Here is a 24,324-nt window from a genome sequence, read left to right as displayed (position 1 = left end):
GGGTTTACTCGGTCTGCTGAAGGCCCCATGGTCAAGGCACATGAGAAAGAAATCAATGAACAATTAAGATGTCGCAACAAAAAAAGAGATGATTGATACTTCTCATTTCTCTCTGTTCCTGTCTGTCTGTCCCTATCTGTCCCTCTCTCTGACTCTCTCTGTCCCTGTAAAAAAAAAAAAAGAAAAAGAAAATGGAACCAGACATTGACCATCTCATTAGCCAAAAGCAGGCCCGAAATTTAATTGTTCTTTATTTTAAATACTGTATTTTTTCCTGTTTTGGTTTTTCACTTTAAAATAAGATATGTGCAGTGTGCATATGGATTTGTTCATAGTTGTTGTTTTTTTATAGTCCGGCCCTCCAACGGTCTGAGGGACAGTGAACTGGCCCCCTATGTAAAAAGTTTGGGGACCCCTGATCTAAAACATGACTCCAGCCTGGCCCGGTAGCTCTGTTGGTTACAAGTCATCCCGATACACCAAGGGGATGACTCACCAAAGTTGCAGGATCATTCCCTATTAGGGCACACACAAGAATCAACCAATGAGTGCATAAATAGATGAAACAACAAACAGTGCTCATCTCCCTCACTCTCATCCATCTTCTCTCTCGCTCTCTTAAAAAAAAAAAAAAAAAAAATCAATAAATTCTTAAAAATTAAATAAGTAAATATTTAAATTAAAAACTGAAAAAGAGATGACTCTGGAATGGAGTGGTGGTCTATACCCTTCCTGCCCCACGCAATCACGCCCCCTGCCTCCATCGCGCCACTGGAGAACACGTTGACCTCTTGATGACCTGCCGGACACAGGTTCCACAGCAGCGCAGGCTGACGTAACCACAGAGGAAAGATTCTCAAGGCCCATCCCTGACTTGCCTTTCAAGTAGCCAGACTAAAAATTCCCCAGGGCCTGACCTGTGGTGGCGCAGTGGATACAACATCGACCCAGAACGCTGAGGTTGCCAGTTCGAAACCCCGGGCTTGCCTGGTCAAGGCACATATGACAAGTAACCAATGAACAACAAGAAAGAGGGAGAAAGATGAACGAGAGAGAAAGAAGAGAGAAAGAAGAGAGAAAGAAGAGAGAAAGAAGAGAGAAAGAAGAGAGAAAGAAGAGAGAAAGGAGAGAGAAAGGAGAGAGGGAAAGAAAGGGGTAGAGAGGGGGAGAGAAAGACTAGAGAGAAAGAACAAGAACAAAGAGAGAGGGAGGAAGGGTAAGAGGGAGGAAAAAAAGAAATCCCCAGGGGTATAGAATCACAAACTCAAGGGTTTGGTTCAGCAATCAGCCCCTTTAGGCATACTCAAAAGTTAAACCTGTCAATCCCTGAAAGTTACTCGCAAAATACACAAGGTTTTATGGCTGCAAGCCCTAATTTGTCCATAGGCAATGTTTCTCGTGGGCTCTCAATTAACCCTCCATTATCTTTTGGGGGCCTGTTGGAATCCCCTCACTACCCACTTGCCAAACCAACTGAAAAATGTGCCGGCTGCTTTGTCAATGGGAAGGATACCGTTCCAATTATTCACACGTTCCTTCTGGGGTTTTTGCCAGCAGGCCTGGGCTATGGCAGGCTGGAGGGCACTGCTGGTGGTTCGGCCGTGGGAGCAGCAGCGTGAGCCCGCTGAGACTCAGGCAGCAGTTCTCATACAGGGGGGAGGTTCGCCTCCCAGGGGACACCCCAGGGGGCAATGTCAAAGACATTTGTGATGGCCACAAACGGATAGGTGCTCCTGGCTGGCATCCACTGGGGAGACGCCAGGGATGTTGCTCAACAGCCTCCAGGGCACTGGACAAAGAATTATCCAGCACAAAACATCAGCAGGGCCAGCGAGGAAACACCCTGCCATCTGGGGGATTAAATGCAAATACGGTTCCATTCCCAGTGGGCACCACACAATGCCCCCTGGATCTCCAGCGCCCCAAGAAATGCTCACCGTTCTGGTACCACTGACCCAAATGGTCTCACATTCTAGTAAGAAAGTGCGCGTTGAGATGCCTGGGCAACATGAGGGGAAAGACCTTCACACGGAACACTTCTAACAATGTCAGCCTTGCCAGATGTCTAAATGCTGGCAAACGCTTTAGGACAATGAATGGACATACTGGGAAAGAAGTTGCTTAGGCTACAAGCGACTTGACTCCTAGGGGCAACCACTGCATTCTAAGATGACTTATTTTTGTGTGCTCAAAATCAGGCATGCTGGGTCCTGGGCAGGTACGCAGTGGACAGGCCCGGCGTGAGTCCTGGTCCTAATGCATAACCGGCAGGCTGACCCGCAGCCAACCCCAACTCTGCCACGTCTCCCTCGGCAATATCAGGGAGTCACAGAGCTTTGATCATACAAATGAAAGGTGGCACTGGAAACCAAATCAAGAAACTGGAAACTGGATAGTCACTTACCATCTTGCTTGGGAGATGGTTCTTTGGATTCCTTCTTATTTTTCCGACCCTCCCGCCCAGAATGGTCTTCTCCTAAATCTATGACAAGTTCGCTCTCGGAATCGGAGTCCAGGCCCAAATGGACTGTTGGGGAATCCGTCTCATCTTTTCCCTTCAGTTTATCCTTCGTGGGGTGAGGCGAGGGTTTGGCTTTCTCGGAAAAGTCCTTCTCGGGCGGGGGACTTGCCTTTTCCTTGACTGAGCCTGCATCTGCCTTCTCGCTGGGGGGCGACAATGTGCTTTTCAGCTCCTCTTTAATCTCCAGTGGGCTGGCCAGTTTGGGCTTTTTTTTGACAGTGGGTGTCTCCTTGTCCATTCGACTAACCTCTCTGTCTTCCGTGTCTTCCGGCTCATTCTTGGACTTCTGCTCGTCATCGCTGATATACTCACTGTCGCTACTATCTGACTTGTCGGAATCCTCCGAATCGCTGGGCTCCACGGCCGTATAAACATCTTCTGAGATTTCATTTATGCCTAAATTCAGAAAGAAAACCCAGCATGTGGCACAGTCACAAAATAAAAAGCAGGACCAAGAACGCAAACATTTTCCACGCCAAACACTGGAAATAAAAAGAAACATTTCAAGTCGCATCACACCGGCCTGGTGGGGTTCGCAGTGAACAAAAGGTGCCACTGAGACCTGCAGACAAAGGGACCTTGTGTTTGGAGAGAGTGTCTAAGACAACACACGGGACCAAACCACCTAAATTTTGAATTATCTGGAGCTAAAGCTTTGCAACAGCGATAACTAATGGGGATACAAACATGGGAGGGGTGGGAGGGAACACTAGAGATAAATTACTAAAACTGATCCATCTAACAGAGTAGAAAATAGAGGCTCAGAGCAATCACTTGTCTTAGGACACAGAGAAAACCAAGAGAGAGGCAAGGCCGAAACCAAGAGCTCCTCACACATCCCTGAAGCCTGAAAGCCCTTTACCCTTCGTGTCCAGAGCACAAAGAAGCAGGCCAACGCCTTAGAGTAGAGGTTGCAAACTCACAGCCCACAAGCCACATCTGACCACATTTTATTTAGGAAGCAATGCTTTGGCCCACACAGTAATTGGTTGTTTGCTCTTGTTTTTTAATTTGGAATCTGTTGCCCAATTCACAAATCGGGAAATTTCGCACACAAATCACAATGGCCGGCTTCTGCTGAGAGAGCAGATCTGGCCATTCTGGGCAACAGGCCTGCAAGGTATGGCTGTCTAGGGCCAAGCAGTACTGGCTCCTTCAGGTGGGGAAACTCAATGAGCTTCTAGTCTAGATTGGGAGGGATACCTCCACACAAAGGGACCACTGTTGCTTCTGAACAATAAAGTATCACAGGAGGTGGGCAGATGGAAGAGCAATCAGAGGAGACTTCCTGGAGGAGTTGACACCAAGCTCAGCTTTAGGGACGGGATTCAGGTAGGCAGCCTGAAGGCAGGCAGCAAAGGGGAAGAGGGAGGGAGGCAACAGGTACGGAAGCAGGATGGGTCTCCCAGGTGGGGAGGGCCCAGTCAAGAGAAGGGTTTGTGTTGGACACTTGCAGGACATGATCCTAAAGTCAAGACACTAACTAACATACTGAGAGGGTGCTCAGAGGCAGACCCAGGAGGACCTTTCTGCTTCTAACGCATCTCACAACCTGCACTTCCAAATCTGCAGGCTGTCACAACCAAAGAATACACTGAGGAATTAATTCAAAGAGCCTGTCTGAACAATTAACTAGCAAATCTGAAATAATTGGCTGTGAGTAGAAATATATTTTGAGTTGAACAAACAACTCAAGGTTCAAAGCAGCCAGGCTCCATCTCTGATCACACCTGGGTGGTATCCCTACATATAAGGAGGAGGAGGAGGAGGAAGGGAAGGAGGAGGGGGGGGAGGAGGAAGGGGAGGAGGAAGGGGAGGAGGAGAAGGTGGAGGAGGAGGAGGAGGAGGAGGAAGGGGAGGAGGAGGAAGGGGAGGAGGAGGGGGAGGAGGAGGAGGAAGGGGAGGAGGAGGAAGGAGAGGAGGAGGAAGGGGAGGAGGAAGGGGAGGAGAAGAAGGGGGAGGAGGAGGAAGGGGAGGAGGAAGGGGAGGAGGAGGAGGAGGAGGAGGAAAGCGAACCAAAAGACATACCTAATTGTGCTTTGCAACTCTCTATCGTCTTGTCAAGGTTGAGCTGGAACCTGCTGCGAATCTGCCGCTTGGGAGAGATGAGGGGAACGGGGGCGGCCTGCTGCTGGACCGACTCACTCAGCTCCTTCAAGTCCATCTCGGCCTTGCTTCGATCTGGAAGACACCCACATACCTTCGTCAGACCAGGAGTGGACGGATAAAGAACTCCCAGGGCTTACTTCTCACAAACACACATTTTAGAACATGGGAGGGAAAAACACCTAAAACATTTTTTGTGTGTGTACTTTTCTGAACTGAGAAGCAGGGAGGCAAAGAGGTAAGACTCCTGCATGCGCCCAACCGGAGATCCACCAGGCCTGCCCACCAGGGGGCGATGTTCTGCCCATCTGGGGCGTTGCTCTGTTGTGACCAGAACCATTCTAGCACCTGAGGCAGAGGCCATGGAGCCATTCTCAGTGCCCGGGCCAACCTTGCTCCAGTGGAGCCTTGGCTGTGGGAAGGGAAGAGAGAAAGAGAGAGAAAGGAGAGGGGGAAAAGTGGAAAAACAGGTGGGCACTTCTCCTGTGTGCCCTGGTCGGGAATCAAACCCAGGACTTCCACATGCCGGGCTGACGCTCTACTGCTGAGCTAACTGGCCAGGGCTAAAACATTTTTGTCATTTGTCCCAACATCACCTGCTCAATGACATGGGCAGAGATAACAACTTGAGAAAACACTTGGCAGGTTTACTACACAACAGTCTCCTAAACAATCGCCAGGGTTGCTCTCAGTGTTTGAAAGGCATGGCCCCAGCCAGATGTCTGTCCGCAGAACTCAGCATCTTTAGAGAATCTCGAAAGCCAAAGATTACAGTCATATGCTCAAGCTCAGTATTAGCAGATAAAGTGACGTCGAGTCGGGCCAGACTGTGCTTTGAACTCCAGGAAGAAATTAGAGAGAGGAGAGCGCGTATCCAAGAGACATGCAGAGCCCCTCAGAGGGCTGGGGAGCCCCTGATAACTGGGGCCCCCCAGCTTCATTCTTCATTCTTACTCAACCTAGTCTGGAACTCAAATTCGAAAGGAAGGGAAAACAGAAGAGAGGCAGACCTTCCTTCCAGCCAGCCTGCTCTACCTCCATTTGACTCTCAGCATGTAGGGAAAAGGTAAATACATTAGGCGTGCATTTTTTTTTTTTTTTTTTTACAGAGACAGAGAGTGAGTCAGAGAGAGGGATAGACAGGGACAGACAGACAGGAACACAGAGAGATGAGAAGCATCAATCATTAGTTTTTCATTGCGCGTTGCAACACCTTAGTTGTTCATTGATTGCTTTCTCATACGTGCCTTGACCGCGGGCCGTCAGCAAACCGAGTAACCCCTTGCTGGAGCCAGCGACCTTGGGTTCAAGCTGGTGGGATTTTGCTCAAACCAGATGAACTCGTGCTCAAGCTGGCGACCTTGGGGTCTCGAACCTAGGTCCTCTGCATCCCAGTCCAACGCTCTGTCCACTGCGCAACCACCTGGTCAGGCTAGGCGTGCATATTTTAAATCTGTGACTTCTCGCTCAGGTAACAAGAGTCCAAGCTCCTCGCCCTATTCCCAGGCAAAGGCCTCTGACTGCTGATGACTCAGGCCAAGGTCCTGCCCCCCCACCACCCAACTTCTGGCCGCGGGCTCTTTCTATGACCAACTAGACCAGATTCCATGAGTTTGCATTTCCTGAATCCCTTCCCTTCCTCTTCAGCTGCCTCCTCTAGGGTCCCAGAAACATAAAGGGACAGAATGAAGAAGGTTGTTGCAAAGGCCCAGAAAGCCTTGAGACTTTGCAGGAAGGAGCACCATCTCACCATGCCTGCCACCCTGGGGCATCCCCTCCAGCCAACCCCAAGCGGAGAATATGGGCATCTGCCCGACCCAGACTGGTCCCAGAAAAAGTCAGAAAGCACATGGCATTCAATCAAGGACAAAGAGGAGAAGCCACCTCTGAGCCTCTTCACACAAGCTCAGAGCTCAAGCCCTTCCTTCCATCTACACACACACCACCACCACCACCACCACCAGGCCGTCAGAGCTCAAGCCCTTCCTTCCATCTCCATACACACACACACACACACATACACACACCCCACCACCAGGCCGTCAGAGCTCAAGCCCTTCCTTCCATCTTCATACACACACACACACACACACACACACCACCACCACCACCACCACCACCACCACCACTAGGCCGTCAGAGCTCAAGCCCTTCCTTCCATCTTCATACACACACACACCCCGCCGCCAGGCCGTTAAAGAGGCCCAGGATACAGAGAGGTGGACCACAGGAGCTGTTCAAAGCCTTTACTCTCTCTCTCTCCCTTCTATTACGTTTTGTTTGTTTCCCGATGTGACTGCCACGCCTTCTCCTCCCACCACCCCTCCCCCCCCCAGAAAAGGGCTCTTCCCTATACTGCAGGCCTAGACTTGTTCCACTGAAGTGACCACAGGCAGCCTCCCAAATGCCCCACTCAACACATTTGCAGACGGCCAAAGCAACAAATTGCTCAGACTTGATCTTCTTACCATAATGAGGCCTCCATTAAAGTAAGATTAAGGAGAGAGGGCCTTTATCCAAAACCACACTCAGGGTGGACTGCCAGCATGAAGCAGAAACAGCATCCTTGTCGTTCAAGGGAAGGCTTCAAGAGCCTGACCAGGTCATGGCACAGCGGAAAGAGCAGCAGCCTGGGATACAGAGGACCCAGGTTCCAAACCTCGAGGTTACTGGCTTGAGCGTGGGTCGATGGCTTGAGTGTGGGATCATAGATATGACCCCGTGGTCTCTGGCTTGAGCCCAAAGGTTGCTGACTTGAAACCTAAGGTCACTGGCTTCGCTGGAGCCCACACTGGTCAAGGCACATATTAGAAAGCAATCAATGAACAACTAAGGTGCCGCAACTAAGAATTGATGCTTCCCATTTCTCTTCCTTCCTATCTGTCCCTCTCTTCCCTCGCTCTCTTAAGAAAAAGATGAGAGGCCCTGGCCGGTTGGCTCAGTGGTAGAGCGTCAGCTTGGCGTGCAGAAGTCCCAGGTTCGATTCCCGGCCAGGGCATATAGGAGAAGCGCCCATCTGCTTCTCCACCCCCCCCTTCCTCTCTGTCTCTCTCTTCCCCTCCCGCAGCCGAGGCTCCATTGGAGCAGAGATGGCCCAGGTGCTGGGGATGGCTCCTTGGCCTCTGCCCCAGGCGCTAGAGTGGCTCTGGTTGCAGCAAAGAGATGCCCCAGAGGGGCAGAGCATCGCCCCCTGGTGGGCAGAGCGTTGCCCCCTGGTGGGCGTGCCGGGTGGATCCCGGTCGGGCGTATGCGGGAATCTGTCTGTCTCTCCCTGTTTCCGGCTTCAGAAAGATACAAAAGAAAAAAGAAAAAAGAAAAAGATGAGGTTCAAGCAAACATATCAGTATCTGTGCATGTGTGGGCATACACACACATGTGTATGCACATGTGTACACAAGCACGCACACATTTGCTAACCAGGAACTTCTCAGAGAGCCTATCAGCACCAGGACTGAGGACACTCACAGGTGTGAATGCACAGCCACTGTGGAGGGGAAGGGTTTGTTCCAAGTCACTGGAGAATCACCTTACAAAGAGAAGACAGAGAGGGAAGCCATGATAAAAAAAAAGGAGAAAGGGGGAGGGGAAGGGGAAGAGAAGGAGGAGGACCAGGGAAACAAAAAAAAAAGGACCCAATTAAAGACAGTACGAATAGGACTTAAGGCCTTCAACAGCTAATCTGCAAATACGACAGCAAAAGGCAGAATAGGATGTCTGTCTGGTAATTTATGCTCACAGAAATGAGGATGCATATTAGATTCCAAAGAGAAAAGGCAGCCTTTTCAAGTACAAGTTAGGAAAGAAGTGTCACAAAAATACTCTCCATGAAGTGTGTGTGTGGGGGGGGGGGGGGGGGGGTGTTTGCTACCCAAATGATATGCTCATCAGTCCTCAATAACATTTTTACACAGTTAATAGATCCCAAATAGCCTGATCAGTGGTGACACAGAGGATGGAGCATCAACCTGGGACACTGAGGTCCCAGGTTCAAAACCCCAAGGTCGCCAGCTTGAGCATGGGTTCCTGGCTTGAGCGCGGGATCACTGGCATGAATGATCCCATGTCATTCACTTGAAGCCTACTTTCTCCCCCTTCCTGTCTCTGTCTCTTAAAAAAAAAAAAAATCCCATATAGCAGTTATTGAAAAACACCAATTACTGCACCAGGGGTCAGAAACTCTTCTTTCCGTAAAGGGCCAGAGAATAACTAGGCTCTGTAAACCAGGGGTCCCCAAACTTTTTACACAGGGGGCCAGTTCACTGTCCCTCAGACCATTGGAGGGCCGGACTATAAAAAAAACTATGAATAAATCCCTATGCACACTGCACATATCTTATTTTAAAGTAAAAAAACAAAACGGGAACAAATACAATATTTAAAATAAAGAACAAGTAAATTTAATCAACAAACTGACCAGTATTTCAATGGGAACTATGGGCCTACTTTTGGCTAATGAGATGGTCAATGTGCTCCTCTCACTGACCACCAATGAAAGAGGTGCCCCTTCCGGAAGTGCAGCGGGGGCCGGAAAAGTGGCCTCAGGGGGCCGCATGCTGCCGTAGTTTGGGGACCTCTGCTGTAAACAACACAGGGTCTGGTGCAAAGGAGAAAAGAAACAGTATGTCAACCAATGGCTGGTAGCTGTTTCCCATTAAAATTTTATTTACAAAAACAGGTGGAAAGCCAGATTTGGTCTGCAGACTGTAAACTCTGCCATCGCTGTGTAAGAGCCTGTGACTGCTAACCTGGCGCCACACGTAGATTACCTATTGAGCTCTAAAAAAAATCCTAATGCCTTGGCCACCACCCCCAGAGACTCTGGTTTAATTGGCCTGGGCTAAGTCCTGGACACTGGCCTTTTAAAAGTCCCCTGGGTGATTCTAATGGCAGCGAAGGTTGAGAACCCTGTGTTAGACCAATGCGAGTAAAGAAAACCCCTCATGATCTGCCTGAACCCTAGCGTATCTGTGTTAACAGAACCACTCTTCTAAACCGTCAAGTTCACAGAGAGAAACCTACACCTCATCATCAAGAGAAATGAAAAGAAAGGAAAGTACCTCATTTTACAAAAAATAAGGTCGCTCGAGTCAATAAGCTACTGTACTGTGTGTTCTAACAAGAAACCACCAAAAGCCAGGGAGCTGGCAACCCAGGTCCCTGGGAGCAGACCTTCCGTTTCTCCGAATGTAATTATCTTCCTGACCATTTCAGCTGCGTTGGACTCGCCTCCCCTCCAGGGGGAGGAGAGCGGGCTGCTGTCACTCAGCTCGCAGGGGCTTCTCTGGACTCTCTCCACCCCTGCCCTTCTATATCGGGAGTATCTTCAGAATCCACCCCAGCTGCCAACATTTTGAACTTTTCAGCTGATAGGAAGACAGCTCAGGCTATAAATGGAAACCACGGATTAAAAAAAAAAAAAAATACCCACGCTAGAGAAAGAGGCACGATCTTCCATTTCTGGAGGGAGTGTTAAATCAGAACAGTCCCTGTAGAGGGTAATTTGACAGTGTCTCTCCAAATGTCAAGTGCACATGGCCTCTGACCCGGGGTTCCACTTATTGGAATTTACCCTATGGCTGCACACTCCAATGTGGGTAAAGGGGTCTTTATCGTAGCTGTTTTCAACGGGGGGGGGGGGGGGGGGGGGGGGGACGGGGGACGGGGGGGGGGGGACAACCTAGAGTCCATAAATGAGGTGCCTGGCTAAAAAAGTTACAGTTCACTGTGAAATGGATTCAAATGCAGCTGCTAAAATAAAACAGTGGCAGAGCTCAGTACCCGGACACGGAGAGCCAACCTGTTTAGTGGGAAAAGCGACAATGGGGAGGAGGCTTTAGCATGGGGGAGAAAGGAGGAAGTGGAACACAGATAGGAATACGTCTGTGTTCCTGGGGCTTCTCAATGCGGGCGCTTCAACATCTGGGGCTGGATAGGTCTTTGTCGAGGGAGGTGAGCATGGAGGGGCGGGCTGTCCTGTGCATTGTAGAATGTTTAACGGCAACCCTAGCTTCCATCCACTAGATGCCAGTAGCACCCCAGTTGTGGCAATAAAAATGTCTCACATATTGTCCCATGTTCCCTGGGAGACAAAATCACCAAGATTGAGAACCACTGGTTTTTATCTTTCTTCTTCCCTTTTACTTAGAGGCAGGGAGGCAGAGACAGATTCCTGCATACGCCCCGACTGGGATCGACCCAGCAAGCCCCCTACAGCGCCATGTTCGGCCCATCTGGGGCCACTGCTCCGTTATTCAGCAACAGAGCTATTTCAGCACCTGAGGCAGAGGCCATGGAGCCATCCTCAGTGCCCTGGGCCAACTTGCTCGAATGAAGCCATGCTGCAGGAGGCGAAGAGAGAGAGAAGGGGAGGAGTGGAGAAGCAGATGGGCGCTTCTCCTGTGTGCCCTGACTAGGAATCGAACCCGGGACTTCCACACGCCAGGCCAATGCTCTACCACTGAGCCAACCGGCCAGGGATCACACTGGTATATATCTAGTAGTAAACTCTCCAGGGAGGATAAACATGGGTAATAGTGATCGCCTGTGAGGGGCAGGTGATAAGAGGTCGCAGCCAGGGGGGCTTTTCCTTAAATATCCTTCTGTACTTTGAAATGTCTCTTACCATGTGCCCTCATGACTTATAAAAACCAAATCAACTTTTCCAAAGAGAAACATAACCAATTCTTTTTCAGTTACAAAAGAAAAGAAATAAAGATAAAATAGAACTCCTTTGTTCAAAACACGACGGCTGACTATAACAGATGGACTTCCAGGAGCCACAAAACAGTGGCCCCTTCAAGGGTACACTAGTCAGACAAGAGACCCTGGCGGATGCTCGCATCCCCATCAAAGCCATGCTGGGATTCTTGCTCACTTCACTCACGGTAAAAAAGAAAAAAAGAAATCAAGACAACCTTTGGGAAACCCTGGCCCCTACACTGCCTCCAGCCTCTTCAGCAATGCCCGACTCCCAGGCCCTGCTTCCTGGGAAGAACACATGTCTCTCAGCGGCCAAATACGCAGCGCAGAGAGAGCAACCAGGCTCACTCTTGTCACTGACAGGACCCACCGCTGCCCCGCTGCACACGTTCAGCCCAGAGCAGACCCCTCTGTGAGCTAGGAGAGGAGCATTCACAGAGAACGCAAACCAGAACCCAGAAGAAGAAAGGAATCAGGGCCTCCTCCTTGGCCCTGTCTCACCAACTCGTTCTTGTTTGTGACTCATTTATAATCACCACAGAGTCACACAAGGGGCCATGACAATCCTCCAGGGTTGGGCACCTTGTTAGGAGCTAAGAGGCCCACAGGGCAGCCACTGAGGGGCCCTGTTGCCAGCAGCAGGGTGAGGTCAGTCTCGGTCTCTGCAGAAACCTTCCCCTCGGTCACGCACCCAAATTCATACTTATGAGAGTCAAGTAACCAACGAATAACCCGCGGACTGGTGCTTGCTTTTTGTTAGTTGGATTTATTTAGCCCAAGTAAAGTCTTTATGTTTTGAAGGAATTGATGTAAAATTTTTAAAAACTTATATATAAGAGTTCCCTTAAAAATACGAATTCCTGTTTTTCTTGAAAATTCAGAATCTTGACAAACACAGGTTCGAGTGGTGGGAGCTGCTTCCTATCAGAAAGCACTTTGTCCTCCGTGTGATTGCCCGTAATCAAGCCCCCAACCCAACCCTACAGCTGGCCAGCTTGTCCAAGGGCACATGAAAGTTAAAACTGGGCCCTGTCTGGAAGTATTTTAGGTCCTGTATCCCGGTCAAAAGCCCAAGTTACACAGCAAAAACGGCCAAACTTTCCCTCAAACCATGTGTGACCCTGGGTAGGTAACTTTACTTCCCTGGACCTCAGTTTCCACTTCTGTGAAATGGGGCTACTAACTACCTTAAAACTTATGGGGTTTTTTTCGTAGTTTTCATTTGCAGAGAGTAAAATTCCCTTTTTGGGGGAATATGGTTCTGAGTTTGAACACCTGCTTAGTTTTGTGTAACCAGCACCACAAGAAGAATGCAAGACAATTCCACCTGCCACAGAACCCCTTTGCGATCTGTAGTCAAATCACCCCCCACCCCCGGGGCCCCTGGCAGTCACTGATCTATCTGTCTGCCATCTCCACGAGTTTGCCTTTTCCAGTGTAATTCTTAAATTAAATATTCTGTTAGCTGTCACAATGTCATCGTTATCTGTAGCACTACCTTATTTCTGGCTGCTCAAAGTCCTTATACAGACGATGGACATAATCAAGGCCCATAAAGCATTTGCCCCGTCCCTGGGGTGCTAGAGATTTAGCATTTCCCTCCACTTCCCCGTTTTTCTCCTCATCCCTGAGACTTTTCACTGCTTCCCATCGGATCCTCTTCCCAGTAGGTAACTGAAACCCCAGCCCTAAAACACCCACATTCCCGATGCTTCTGCTCCCGCTGACCAACGAGGCACGGGTCCCAGAATGGAAAGAGCTAGCAGGGAGCTTCTGCACAGGAGGCCCGGTGAGGCTGTGCCCACCCCCCGGACGCAGGACAGGAAGAAACTGCACTCCCACCATGGGTCAAGCCAAACCGAAAGACCCGCCGTGTCACGAGGATGCCCAAGGGCCGCCCGATTTAGGGAAGGAGCTATTCTCACCATGCATGAGCGGCACAGAGGAAATGTGACCGTGAGAACGCCTCCACACAGCGTTTCTTCTCGGGGTGTGGAGGTGGGAGGAGGGGGTGAGAAAGCAAACCACAGAGCTGAGAACGATGACTATTCCCCAGGGCAGCAAATGGGTCCCCTGTTCTCCAAGTAAGCAATTCCCACCCATCAATCTGAACGGGAGCCCCTAAAGCCACCGCACTGACTCCAATCTCATCCAAGCTGCACTGACAGGTGACCCACGGTGAGCAAGGCGCAGGGCTCCGTGGAGACACACCCTGCCCTGCCACCTTCGGGCTCTGCAATTCTAGGCACCAGAGGCCTCCTCTCCAGACTCCAGTTTCTCCACTTTTCTCTGAAAAGGACACTGCAGGACAAGATGCATCTGGAAGGCATTGACCACCTCAGCCTGCAAAATCGTGCTAGAGAATCCTCCCTAAGCCCTGTAGTATTTGCCTCCAGGACACCACACAGCACAAACACAGCCCCAGCCACCCCGGTGGCTTTCCCTTTGACCGGTGGCTTTCCCTTTGACCGCCGCGCCTCCTCAGCCTTCTCTGCTGACGGAGCCTCCTCTGCTGATGGAGATACTCAGGCACCCCGGACCCTCACTCTTTATGTCCTACACCCGGGTCTTAATCTTAGCACTACTGCCACTGGGATCAGAGAATTCCTTGTTTGGTGGGGGAGGAACGTGTACCAGCCTCCCTGACCTGCAACCACTAAATCACTAAATGCCGGCGGCAGGCAACCCCCACTGCCACCCCACCTATGAGAACGGCTGCTCTAACCCAACCCTGTGTACCAATCAAGAGGCCCAGAATTACACTCCTGCCTTGACCTGGCCTCAAGGCACCCAAAGGTACAGAATCTAAAACTGAGCTGGCTCCTGTTCCTCCTGCCACATCTAAATCTATCAGCACAGCCTGACCTGTGGTGGCGCAGTGGATCAACTGTCGACATGGAATGCTGGTCGCTGGTTCAAAACCCTGGGCTTCTGGCCGGTTGGCTCAGCGGTAGAGCGTCGGCCTAGCGTGCGGAGGACCCGGGTTCGATTCCTGGCCAGGGCACACAAGAGAAGCGCCCATTTGCTTCTCCACCCCTCCGCCGCGCTTTCCTCTCTGTCTCTCTCTTCCCCTCCCGCAGCCAAGGCTCCATTGAAGCAAAGATGGCCCGGGCGCTGGGGATGGCTCTGTGGCCTCTGCCTCAGGCGCTAGAGTGGCTCTGGTCGCAACATGGCGATGCCCAGGATGGGCACAGCATCACCCCCTGGTGGGCAGAGCATTGCCCCTGGTGGGCGTGCCGGGTGGATCCCGGTCAGGCGCATGCGGGAGTCTGTCTGACTGTCTCTCCCTGTTTCCAGCTTCAGAAAAATGAGGAAAAAAAAAAAAAAACAAACCCTGGGCTTGCCTGGTTATGGCACATATGGGAGTTGATGATTCCTACTCCTCCCCCTTCTTTCTCTCTCTCTCTTCTCTAAAATGAATAAATAAAAAAATAAAATAAAAAATAAATAAATCTATCAGCACAGTTCCTGGCACAACCCAGGGACTGCTGGCAGCGGGGGCCTGGTCTGAGCACTGCGGGGTGTTCGCCAGCACCCCTGATCTGTCCACTGGATGCGTGCGGCACCTCCCACCCCCCAGCTGTGCTGACAGAAATGTCTCCTGACACTGCAAGTGTCTCCCGGGTGGAGGGAGGAGCTGCCCCTGTTTGGGAATGGCGGACAAGGGCCAGTCTCCACCCAGCAGCCAAGAGGTCCTTCTAAAGCCAGCTCACCTCCCTCCACTGCTCCAACCAGGATCCTCAAGGCCCCTGTGCTCTCTGACTCCCCCCCCTCCCCCTCTCCCTCCCCACTGGAACATAACCAACTACCTGGGCCTCCTTGCCACGCCTATGACACACGAAGTTCATCCTTACCCTAGGGCCTGTAAATGTCTTGTTTCTTCTAGAATGTTCTTCCTCCTGGTCCTGGCATGGCTGGTTTTTCCTGTCATGCAACTCTCCACTCAAACAGGCCCTTCCCTAACCCTTCCACCTAGTGAACCACTGCCCCTTCTCCCTAGCCCCACCCCACCCACCTCTCTCTGTCACATTCACACTCTCACCTTGTGGCATGACCTGTCCTGTTTGTCGACCCTGATTATCCTCTGTCCCTCTAGAACCCATGCTCCACGAGAGCGGGGCCCTTGCTCACCATACTCTGCCCCATGCCTAAAGCATTATATAATACATAGATGCTCAATAAAAACTGGGAACCATGGTGGAATGTATCAATACAATAATAACTTCATAAAATAAGGTAGTTAACATTTCTAGTGCCAATTTTTGCTGAAGACTTTGGCCAAAGGTAGTATTTAAAAAAAAAAAATAGGAGAGAATTGAGGACACATTATATCAGAATATACTGCACACAGAAAAGGAAAATACTGATTCCTAATAGTGGATATACACACAAACATATAATACACACACACACACACACGCATACACCTTTACATATATGAGAACTGTGTCACTATGGTCAAGGGCAAGTAAGGCTGTTGGCACTGGCCTGAAGTGCCCAAGATAAAACAGCTTTGCATGTTAACAAGTCCTAGGAAACCTCTTACTTGTTCCTTTTATTGATCTGTCTTCACAGTCATCCACTGTAGCTTTTAAATAGTTCTCTCAAAGAGTTCAGAGTTCAAGAACCACGCACATAAGAGGGCATCACAAACTTGCAAAAATATTCATCACTGCCACACAAAGAGACTTCCAAAATTCTAACTGACCCAGGTTAAGGTTCAGGATGCTTCCGGTGGTGGACGTCTTGTCCGTTTTCACTGTGATTGGCGCGGACACTTGAGGAGAGAAAGGTTTCGGGCTGCCAGATAAACTCCCTGCTTGTCCCGTCTTCATGGAGGCCGGTGATGCTGAAAAAAGTATGGCACTTGTTAAAAGGCAGATTTACAAAACAATAAACACATAAAACTTGTCTTCCGTGATGGGTGGGGGAGAGCAGAGAAATTGTATCTGATTTCAACAGGTCACCAGAGCACCACCGATGGGGTGGAGCGGGCAGGGCTGGCCATTTATTTCAAAGCAAAGGGCTTTTACCCAATGTTAAACCGTTAAAGCCACAAAGGAAGGAGGCCTCCCAGTTATTCTATTAAACACAAAGCTCTAAGACAAATCGGCTAAGCTGCCACTGAAATTGGTTTGGCCCATTCACGGGTGTAAATCTCAAAATAAATAGCGATTAAACCAGCCCCCACCACAGTCCAGATGCAGAGACCAGAGCCAGGAGTGTCAATGGCATGCCTCTCGCTGTGGGAGACACAGGGGCCGGTTCCCACAGCTCCTGCACCTGCCGGGGGCCAACTTGACCCCTCAGGAGAGCTTGGGATTCCCGTTTCAAAGCTTCTGAAAGGCTGAAGGAAGCTGAATTCAGTCCCAGTGAGGGGACGCTGATAAATTATCTCCTTTTCACTGTTTCAAACTTTGACAGGAAGCTGGAGAGTCGTACCTATGCCCAAAGCTTTTAAAAATGCCTTAAAACTACCTTATATCCTGTTTCCTGGACCCTCATCCACTGGGTACAGGAAAGACAGAAACCAAACCATTTAACAAAAGGAGGTGGCTCAGACGGGCCAACTGGAGCCTCCTGGAGACCCTCACACCCTTTCCCTGGACATCACTGGGACTGTCCTGCTACTCAATGTGCGACAGGCAACACACTGCCAGCTCCCCTCAGATGCACAGGAAACAGACTTGGAGGTGATCGGTCCTTCAGAGACCGCTGCAGACGGCAAAGGTATTAGGCATCAAGACATCATGGGGACGTCACAGGCTCTCAGACACTGGGGTGGGCGCTTACCTCGGTTTCCTCACCTGCCAAATAGGGATTCTCAGGGTGAGGATTCGATAGGTTAAACTTGTACAGCAGCTGGGCTACTCAATATACCCGAGGTAACCTCATCTCTGGTGTCTGGACCCACCCACACTCTGTCTAATGTAACAGAGTGGGGAAGACTCTAGGCACCGAGAGAAGTAGATTCAAGCACGGAATAAAAGCCAGACCAGGCGCAAATCTCAGCTCGGCTGCTGACTTGCTGTGTGATCTTGGGTAAGTTACGCGATGTCTCTGAATCTCCTTTCCTGACAGCGGCAAAGAGGAATCCCGTCCTCAACTGAGGGCTGTTATTATTACTGACTAGCCACTAGTACAGTAACACGCAGCGCTGAAGTGCTTGTTACACAAAGAAACACAAAGAAACATAAGGGCATTTTAAAAGAGTTTAAATATTTCCAACAAAACGTTTAGTGTTAGGATGTTTGGGTGTTTGTTTGTTTTTTGTTTGTGTTTTAACTAATTCATTCATTTATGTTCTACCTATTTCCAAGGGATCTGTGTGGCTGAAAAGATCGGTATAATGTACTACCCGTGAGGACTCCAGAAGACCACGCTTATCTAACTGTAGTCTCTGAAACTAACAAGTAGGCCTAGCAGAGAGGGTCTAACTTAGCACACTATCAAGCACTGCTGAGGATTTCAGGGAACTTTGACAAGGAAGCCTAACCCTAAAGGGAACAAGAACAAAGAAACATGCAGGCCCTGGCCAGGTAGCTCAACTGGTCATAGCACTGTCCTAAGATACTAAGGTGTGGGTTCGAGCCTGGTCAGGGCACAGACAAGAATCAACCAATGAGTGCATAAAAACGTAGAACAACAAACTGACCTTTCCCTCTCTCTTTCTAAAATCAATAAAAATAAATTCTTTTAAAAATACATGCAAAGGTACTGTCCCAAGAGCCCTCAGCCAAGTGAGTCCATGGTTCCCTGCTTAACAGATTGTTAAAAAAGTAAAAAGGAGAGGCCAGAAGGCGGCCTAACAGAGCCCTGCCTGCCCCAGCTGTGGTCCCGCAGAAGATTTTAGTAACAACACAGGCAAAGTAATTATCTTTATAATTCTGTGTGTGTGTATGTATGTGTGTGTGATCAAAATAAACAAGCAACTGATACAAGCTTTTAATTTCACATATAGTTTCCTTTGTTAATAAAATTTCAGTACTGAGGTTTAAGAAACATGCTTTTTAAATTGTTTTTTTTTTGTTTTCTTTTGTTTTTTTTAAACATAGTTCTTGGATATGGCAAGGATAACGGTTTGCGTGGAGACAGGTCTGGCTCACGCCCCTCCCGGCCAGCAGAGGGCAGGGCAACCCTCATGGGCCTCTAGAACCACACTGTTTCCTGTCACTGAGAGGGGCAGCACCTCAGTCACCTAGCAACCCACAGGACCCACACCAGGAGTAAGTCCTGAGGAAGCCATGGCCCATGCCCACCCCTGAGTGCCACATGCCCCACCTACCCGATTTGTGACAGACCTTGGCCCTGCCTCGACCCCTATCAGTTAATGTGACAGCCACTCACCAGGTTGTTCAATCCTCCTGCCTCAACTTACCCAACTTTTCAGCAAGGCCTATGCACACCACTTCCAAAATATACCCCAGATCTCTCCACTGATCCCCACCTCTGCTGCTATCTCTCTAGTCCATGCATTCAACGGGGGCAGTGTGGCTCTCAGAGGGCAAGAAGTGGTTCTTAAAGGGTGAAAAGCTCCTACACTTCAGTATACAGCAGAGACATGCACGCAGTACACAAACAGATATACAATACTTTTTAAAAACCTCATGAAGGTCCACTTCTAGGTATATACCCCAAAGAACTGAAAACAGGCACTCAAACAAATCCTTGTACACAAAGGTTCAGAGCAGCACTATTCGCAATAGCCCAAAGGTAGAAACAACCCCAATGTCCAACAAAAAACAAACTGTGACCCTAAGAAATGAGATGTTACTGGGTCATAAGAAAGAATGCCATTCTGATGCATGCTGCAAGTGAAGGACCTTTAAAATCTTTAAAATGGGTACAAAAATGTATGTTAACATAGAAAAATGTACATAAATAATTCTGTAATTGGCCCTGGCCGGTTGGCTCAGCGGTAGAGCGTCGGCCTGGCGTACAGGAGTCCGGGGTTCGATTCCTGGCCAGGGCACACAGGAGAAGCGCCCATCTGCTTCTCCACCCCTCCCCCTCTCCTTCCTCTCTGTCTCTCTCTTCCCCTCCCGCAGCCAAGGCTCCATTGGAGCAAAGATGACCCGGGCGCTGGGGATGGCTCTGTAGCCTCTGCCTCAGGCACTAGAATGGCTCTGGATGCAACAGAGCGACGCCCCAGAGGGGCAGAACATCGCCCCCTGGTGGGCATGCCAGGTGGATCCCGGTCGGGCGCATGCAGGAGTCTGTCTGACTGCCTCCCCGTTTCCAGCTTCGGGAAAAATGAAAAAAAAAAAAGAAAAAGAAAAAGAAAAAACAACAAAAAAGAATTCTGTAATTATATGACTCCAGCGAGGTTCAATAGGTATGATCTTAAAAAACCTTTATTCCGGCTTTTATGTGGCCATCTAGAGAAATGTGGAGAATACTCAGCTGGCCAAAATGCCTACAGCATTAGGGGTGAGAAAATTAGCAAGGACATATATGTATCATATATAAAAACGACATTAAGAACACAAATCAGGCCCTGGCCAGTTGGCTCAGTGGTAAAGCGTCGGCTTGGCGTGCAGAAGTCCCGGGTTCAATTCCCAGCCAGGGCACACAGGAGAGGCGCCCATCTGCTTCTCCACCCCTCCCCCTCTCCTTCCTCTCTGTCTCTCTCTTCCCCTCCCGCAGCTAAGGCTCCATTGGAGCAAAGATGGCCCGGGCGCTGGGGATGGCTCTGTGGCCTCTGCCTCAGGCGCTAGAGTGGCTCTGGTCGCAACATAGGGATGCCCAGGATGGGCAGAGCATCGCCCCCTGGTGGGCAGAGCATCGCCCCTGGTGGGCGTGCCAGGTGTATCCCGGTCAGGTGCGTGCGGGAGTCTGTCTGACTGTCTCTCCCCATTTCCAGCTTCAGAAAAATACAAAAAAGAAAAGAAAAGAAAACAAATCAGGCCTGACCTATTGTGGGGCAGTGGACGGAGTGTCAACCTGGAATGCTGAGGTCACCAGTTCCAAACCCTGTGTTTGCCTAGTCAAAGCACATACATACTACTACAAGTTGATGGTTCCCAATCCTCCCCTTCTTCTCTTTCTCTCTCTCTAAAAATCAATAAACAAAATCTTGGAAGGAAGGGAGTGAATCAACGCGTCCATTTAAAATATTTGCATTCATATTACCTCACAAAACCAGGTTTCTTCCCCAAGTCATGTCTCTCAAAATTCCATCACACTCCCATCACCTGTCATATTTACATATGATCTATATACTCCTGACAATGAGAACTATGCACACTAACACAGAAAGAAAGCCAAGAAACACTGCGAAGCTAAGAGGCAAAAAGCTTAGCATGATCCCATTCCGCCACAAAAAAGAAAAAAATTTATCATCATCAATGTGATTATTTACATTAAAAAATTGGAAGGAACAGCCAATTCTTAATAGTCGTCACCTCTTAGGGTAGAATGACGGGCCATTAATTCTATAACATTAAATTTTAAAACGAATGTTTTATGTTCAAGAAGAAAAAAAATGAGGCACAAATTAAATGCAAATAAGAGCTTCAAAGATACATGGGAGGCAATCAGAATCCTGTTCACAGCTGAAATTCAAAAGCCTTGGACATTAAATCAATAGTTCTCAGTGGGGACTGGAGGGATGGCTGTGTCCTCCGGGGGATATGCGATGACGTCTGGAGACGTTTCTGGCTGTCATAATTGTGAACTGGGCGTGCTACCAGTACCTAGTAGGCCAGCGGTGCTGTTCTAGTGCACAGGACAGCCCCCACAATAGTGTTATCTGGCCCCAAATGTCAACAGTGCCAAGGCTGAGGAATCTCGTTTTAATTCACTTGAGACAATTTCAAAAGCAAAAAGGACACTGGGAAATGCTTGTTTCAATTAAGCTTTGAAACGGATGCCAATCCTTTTATAACACCATAAATCTTGCCCAAAGGAAGAACTAATAGCCTTTGAAGTCACCAATAATTTAATAAGATTTCATACTTTGATGTCCAATTCACAAGTGTGGGCTAAGACACATCGCTTATGATCTACATTTACAGAATGCGAGCCTGTGCTAAATGCTGTTCTGACTACATGAAACAGGAATCTTAGGATGAAATTAGAAAAAAATGTCCCTTCCCTCCCCTGCACCCCAGCCCTCTGAAGGTGAAGGGGAGACCGAGTCATGCTAAATGTCCTCTACTTATCAAACCCTGAAAACAGCTTCTATGTCCAAAGCGCTGCACCTTACACAAGCCGTGGTGGCACGCACAGGTACATCACTGGATGGTCTGTGATGAGACAGAAACGCTGGGTTACCTCCTAACATGAAAATATATTCAGAACACAAGGTTAAGTTAAAATTTAAAAAACAAAACTCTAAATAGTCCAAACATTGCATACAGGTGATCCACGAATCAAGCACATAGTTCACAGATGCATTTGATGTAGCGTATCATTTCCTGTTTTTTGTTTGTTTGTTTTTTAATAAAAGTCAGGGTAGCCTGACCAGGCGGTGGTGCAGTGGACTGGGGTATGGAGGACCCAGGTTCGAGACCCCGAGGTCACCAGCTTGAGCACAGACTCATCTGGTTTGAGCAAAGCTCACCAGCTTCAGCAAGGACTTACTCGGTCTGCTGAAGGCCCACAGTCAAGGCACATATGAGAAAGCAATCAATGAACAACTAAGGTGTCGCACGAAAAACTGATGACTGATGCCTCTCATGTCTCTCCGTTCCTGTCTGTCCCTGCCTATCCCTCTCTCTCTGTCTCTGTAAAAATAATAATAATAATAATAATAATTGAGGCTTCTCTTGAACAACCAGAAATTTGGAAACACTGAGCCCCCGTTCCCACTTGGCTACAACCAGGAGGAAGAAAAGGCCCCACTGCCCTTTAGAAAAAAGGCATAGCTCAGAGCCTCATGTGTCGGATAGTAGGTCGGCATTGCTTTGGGAAGTGTTATACACACAAGCGCCCATGTGCACATGTAATCAGTCATGGTAAGGGGTGCAGTTCTGCCTTAGTTCACCCCAGTCCCTACCACTTCCCAGCCTCGCTCACTTCCATACCTGCGTGACCTGTGGAAGTGAGAGTTTTCAACTTAATTGTATGACTTATATACCAACGTGGAAAACTCTCTACACGCTGGAATCAAAGGACTGACTGCAGGAGGTGGTATAATCTGCGCCCTTAGTCTTTGTAAATAACAATTATTTTATGACAAATACATATTGATTTCACAATAAAAAGGGAGTTTATGAAAACAGTTTCCCTTCTCCCTAAGCAGTCATTCAAATGGAGCTATAAGACCAAAGGCCAATTAGTTCACACGGTGGTGACAGCCAGGCCCAGGACTCTGACCTTAATATATATTAATGACTTAAATTGGGATCCCACAAGCAAATATTGAAGAAGGCATCAATTCTGGCCAAGAGACCTAGATAAAGGGGGAAGCAGAAAAATCGCTGAGAATATAAATCACTCTGACCATTAATATTCCAGGACACCACGCGTGAGAGGCTTCTGGCTGAGCAACGTGCTCCTCAGAAAGCTAACTCCACTTCCAAGGATTATAGACACATGCTTCTGAGTGTCTCAATCCCACTTCACCACCCATAGAAGCGTATCTAAACTCATAAACATTTTATTTAATAACATATTTCGATTTTATGTTGCTGGTTACAAATTTTTCATTGCTGTAACTAATATGGCTTTTCTGTTCCTAAGGCAATCTTTTTTTTTTTTTTAAACAGTTTTGGTCGGCCTAGCGTGCGGAGGACCCGGGTTCGATTCCCGGCCAGGGCACACAGGAGAAGCGCCCATTTGCTTCTCCACCCCTCCGCCGCGCTTTCCCTCTCTGTCTCTCTCTTCCCCTCCTGCAGCCAAGGCTCCATTGGAGCAAAGATGGCCCGGGCGCTGGGGATGGCTCTGTGGCCTCTGCCTCAGGCGCTAGAGTGGCTCTGGTCGCAACATGGCGACGCCCAGGATGGGCAGAGCATCGCCCCCTGGTGGGCAGAGCGTTGCCCCCGGTGGGCGTGCCGGGTGGATCCCGGTCGGGCGCATGCGGGAGTCTGTCTGACTGTCTCTCCCTGTTTCCAGCTTCAGAAAAATGAAAAAAAAACAAAAAAAAAAAACCACAGTTTTGGATAAACCACCGTCTTATTGTGAGATCATTTCAATAAATATCCCCTTCTTCCAATGAATATTATTATCTCTGCAAACAGCAGAGGGCAGTAGAATGCAGTAAAAAGAACCAGGGTCTGGATTCAGGACTTGCTGGTAGGTACCTCGGCCCCTCCCTACCCTCTTCCCAGGACCTCACCGGACCTTCTGTGAAACGGGAGACGGACTCAGTTTCTCTTAGCCTATACTAGAGGCTGGCAACCCAACCCATGGGACAAATCTAGCATGTTACCCATATTTCTTCAGCCTGCAAGCTAAGACGGTTATTTACTTTACCATTTTTAAAAGGTTGGGGGGAAAACAAAATCAAAAGGATTTACAATTCATGAAACAAATTATATGACATTCACATTAGTCAGTTCCTGTGCTGTAGGGAAAACTACAACAACAATTTAAACACAAAGTAGCTTTTAAGGACTCTGGTCAGAGCTTATATATACATTTTATTTAGCGTAGGAGGAAGCAAAATTGGAGGTTTATATTTCTGACTGTGATAAAATAGGCAGCACTTGGATGTGGCAAAAACCATGGCAATGGAAGCCGAGGTGACGGTGATTCCCAGGATGGCTGCCGAAGTTAAAACAGTTTCTCAAAAGCGTGCATTCCGTGGGAACCAACAGGCTGGGGAGCCTGTGTGATCGTGCACCATGTTCTGTTAATTGGGCTTACATGAAATCGTGCGATGGAATACAAAGTAGCTTCTAAGGACTCTGGTCAGACACCAGAGGGCAGGAGGGAAGTTTTTTCTGAAACTGTGTCAACACAAGTGACGTCCTCTTAGAACAAAGCTCTAAAACCCATCTGAGTACCTAGGACCTCACAGCTATGATCGGAACTGAAGAAAGAGAGATGGCAGC

At 48.9% G+C, this 24,324-nt stretch overlaps 1 protein-coding gene across 23 annotated transcripts in view; it reads right to left on the bottom strand.

Moving 5' to 3' along the window:
- ZMYND8 (zinc finger MYND-type containing 8) overlaps nt 1-24,324 on the bottom strand; it is a 122,407-nt gene that overhangs the window by 26,477 nt on the left and 71,606 nt on the right. For all 23 annotated transcript variants that reach the window (XM_066234211.1, XM_066234217.1, XM_066234213.1 and 20 more), the window contains 3 exons: nt 16,035-16,175; nt 4,550-4,702; nt 2,405-2,917 (listed from right to left, as the gene is read on the bottom strand). In XM_066234211.1, coding sequence (XP_066090308.1) covers nt 2,405-2,917; nt 4,550-4,702; nt 16,035-16,175 — 807 coding nt within the window. The remainder of the gene's footprint in view (nt 1-2,404; nt 2,918-4,549; nt 4,703-16,034; nt 16,176-24,324) is intronic.

This window comes from Saccopteryx bilineata, chromosome 6 (assembly GCF_036850765.1).
Source record: "Saccopteryx bilineata isolate mSacBil1 chromosome 6, mSacBil1_pri_phased_curated, whole genome shotgun sequence".
NCBI classification, from domain to species: domain Eukaryota; kingdom Metazoa; phylum Chordata; class Mammalia; order Chiroptera; family Emballonuridae; genus Saccopteryx; species Saccopteryx bilineata.
The sequence above is the reverse complement of the archived record's forward strand: the minus strand, read 5'-3'. Positions and strand labels throughout refer to the sequence as shown.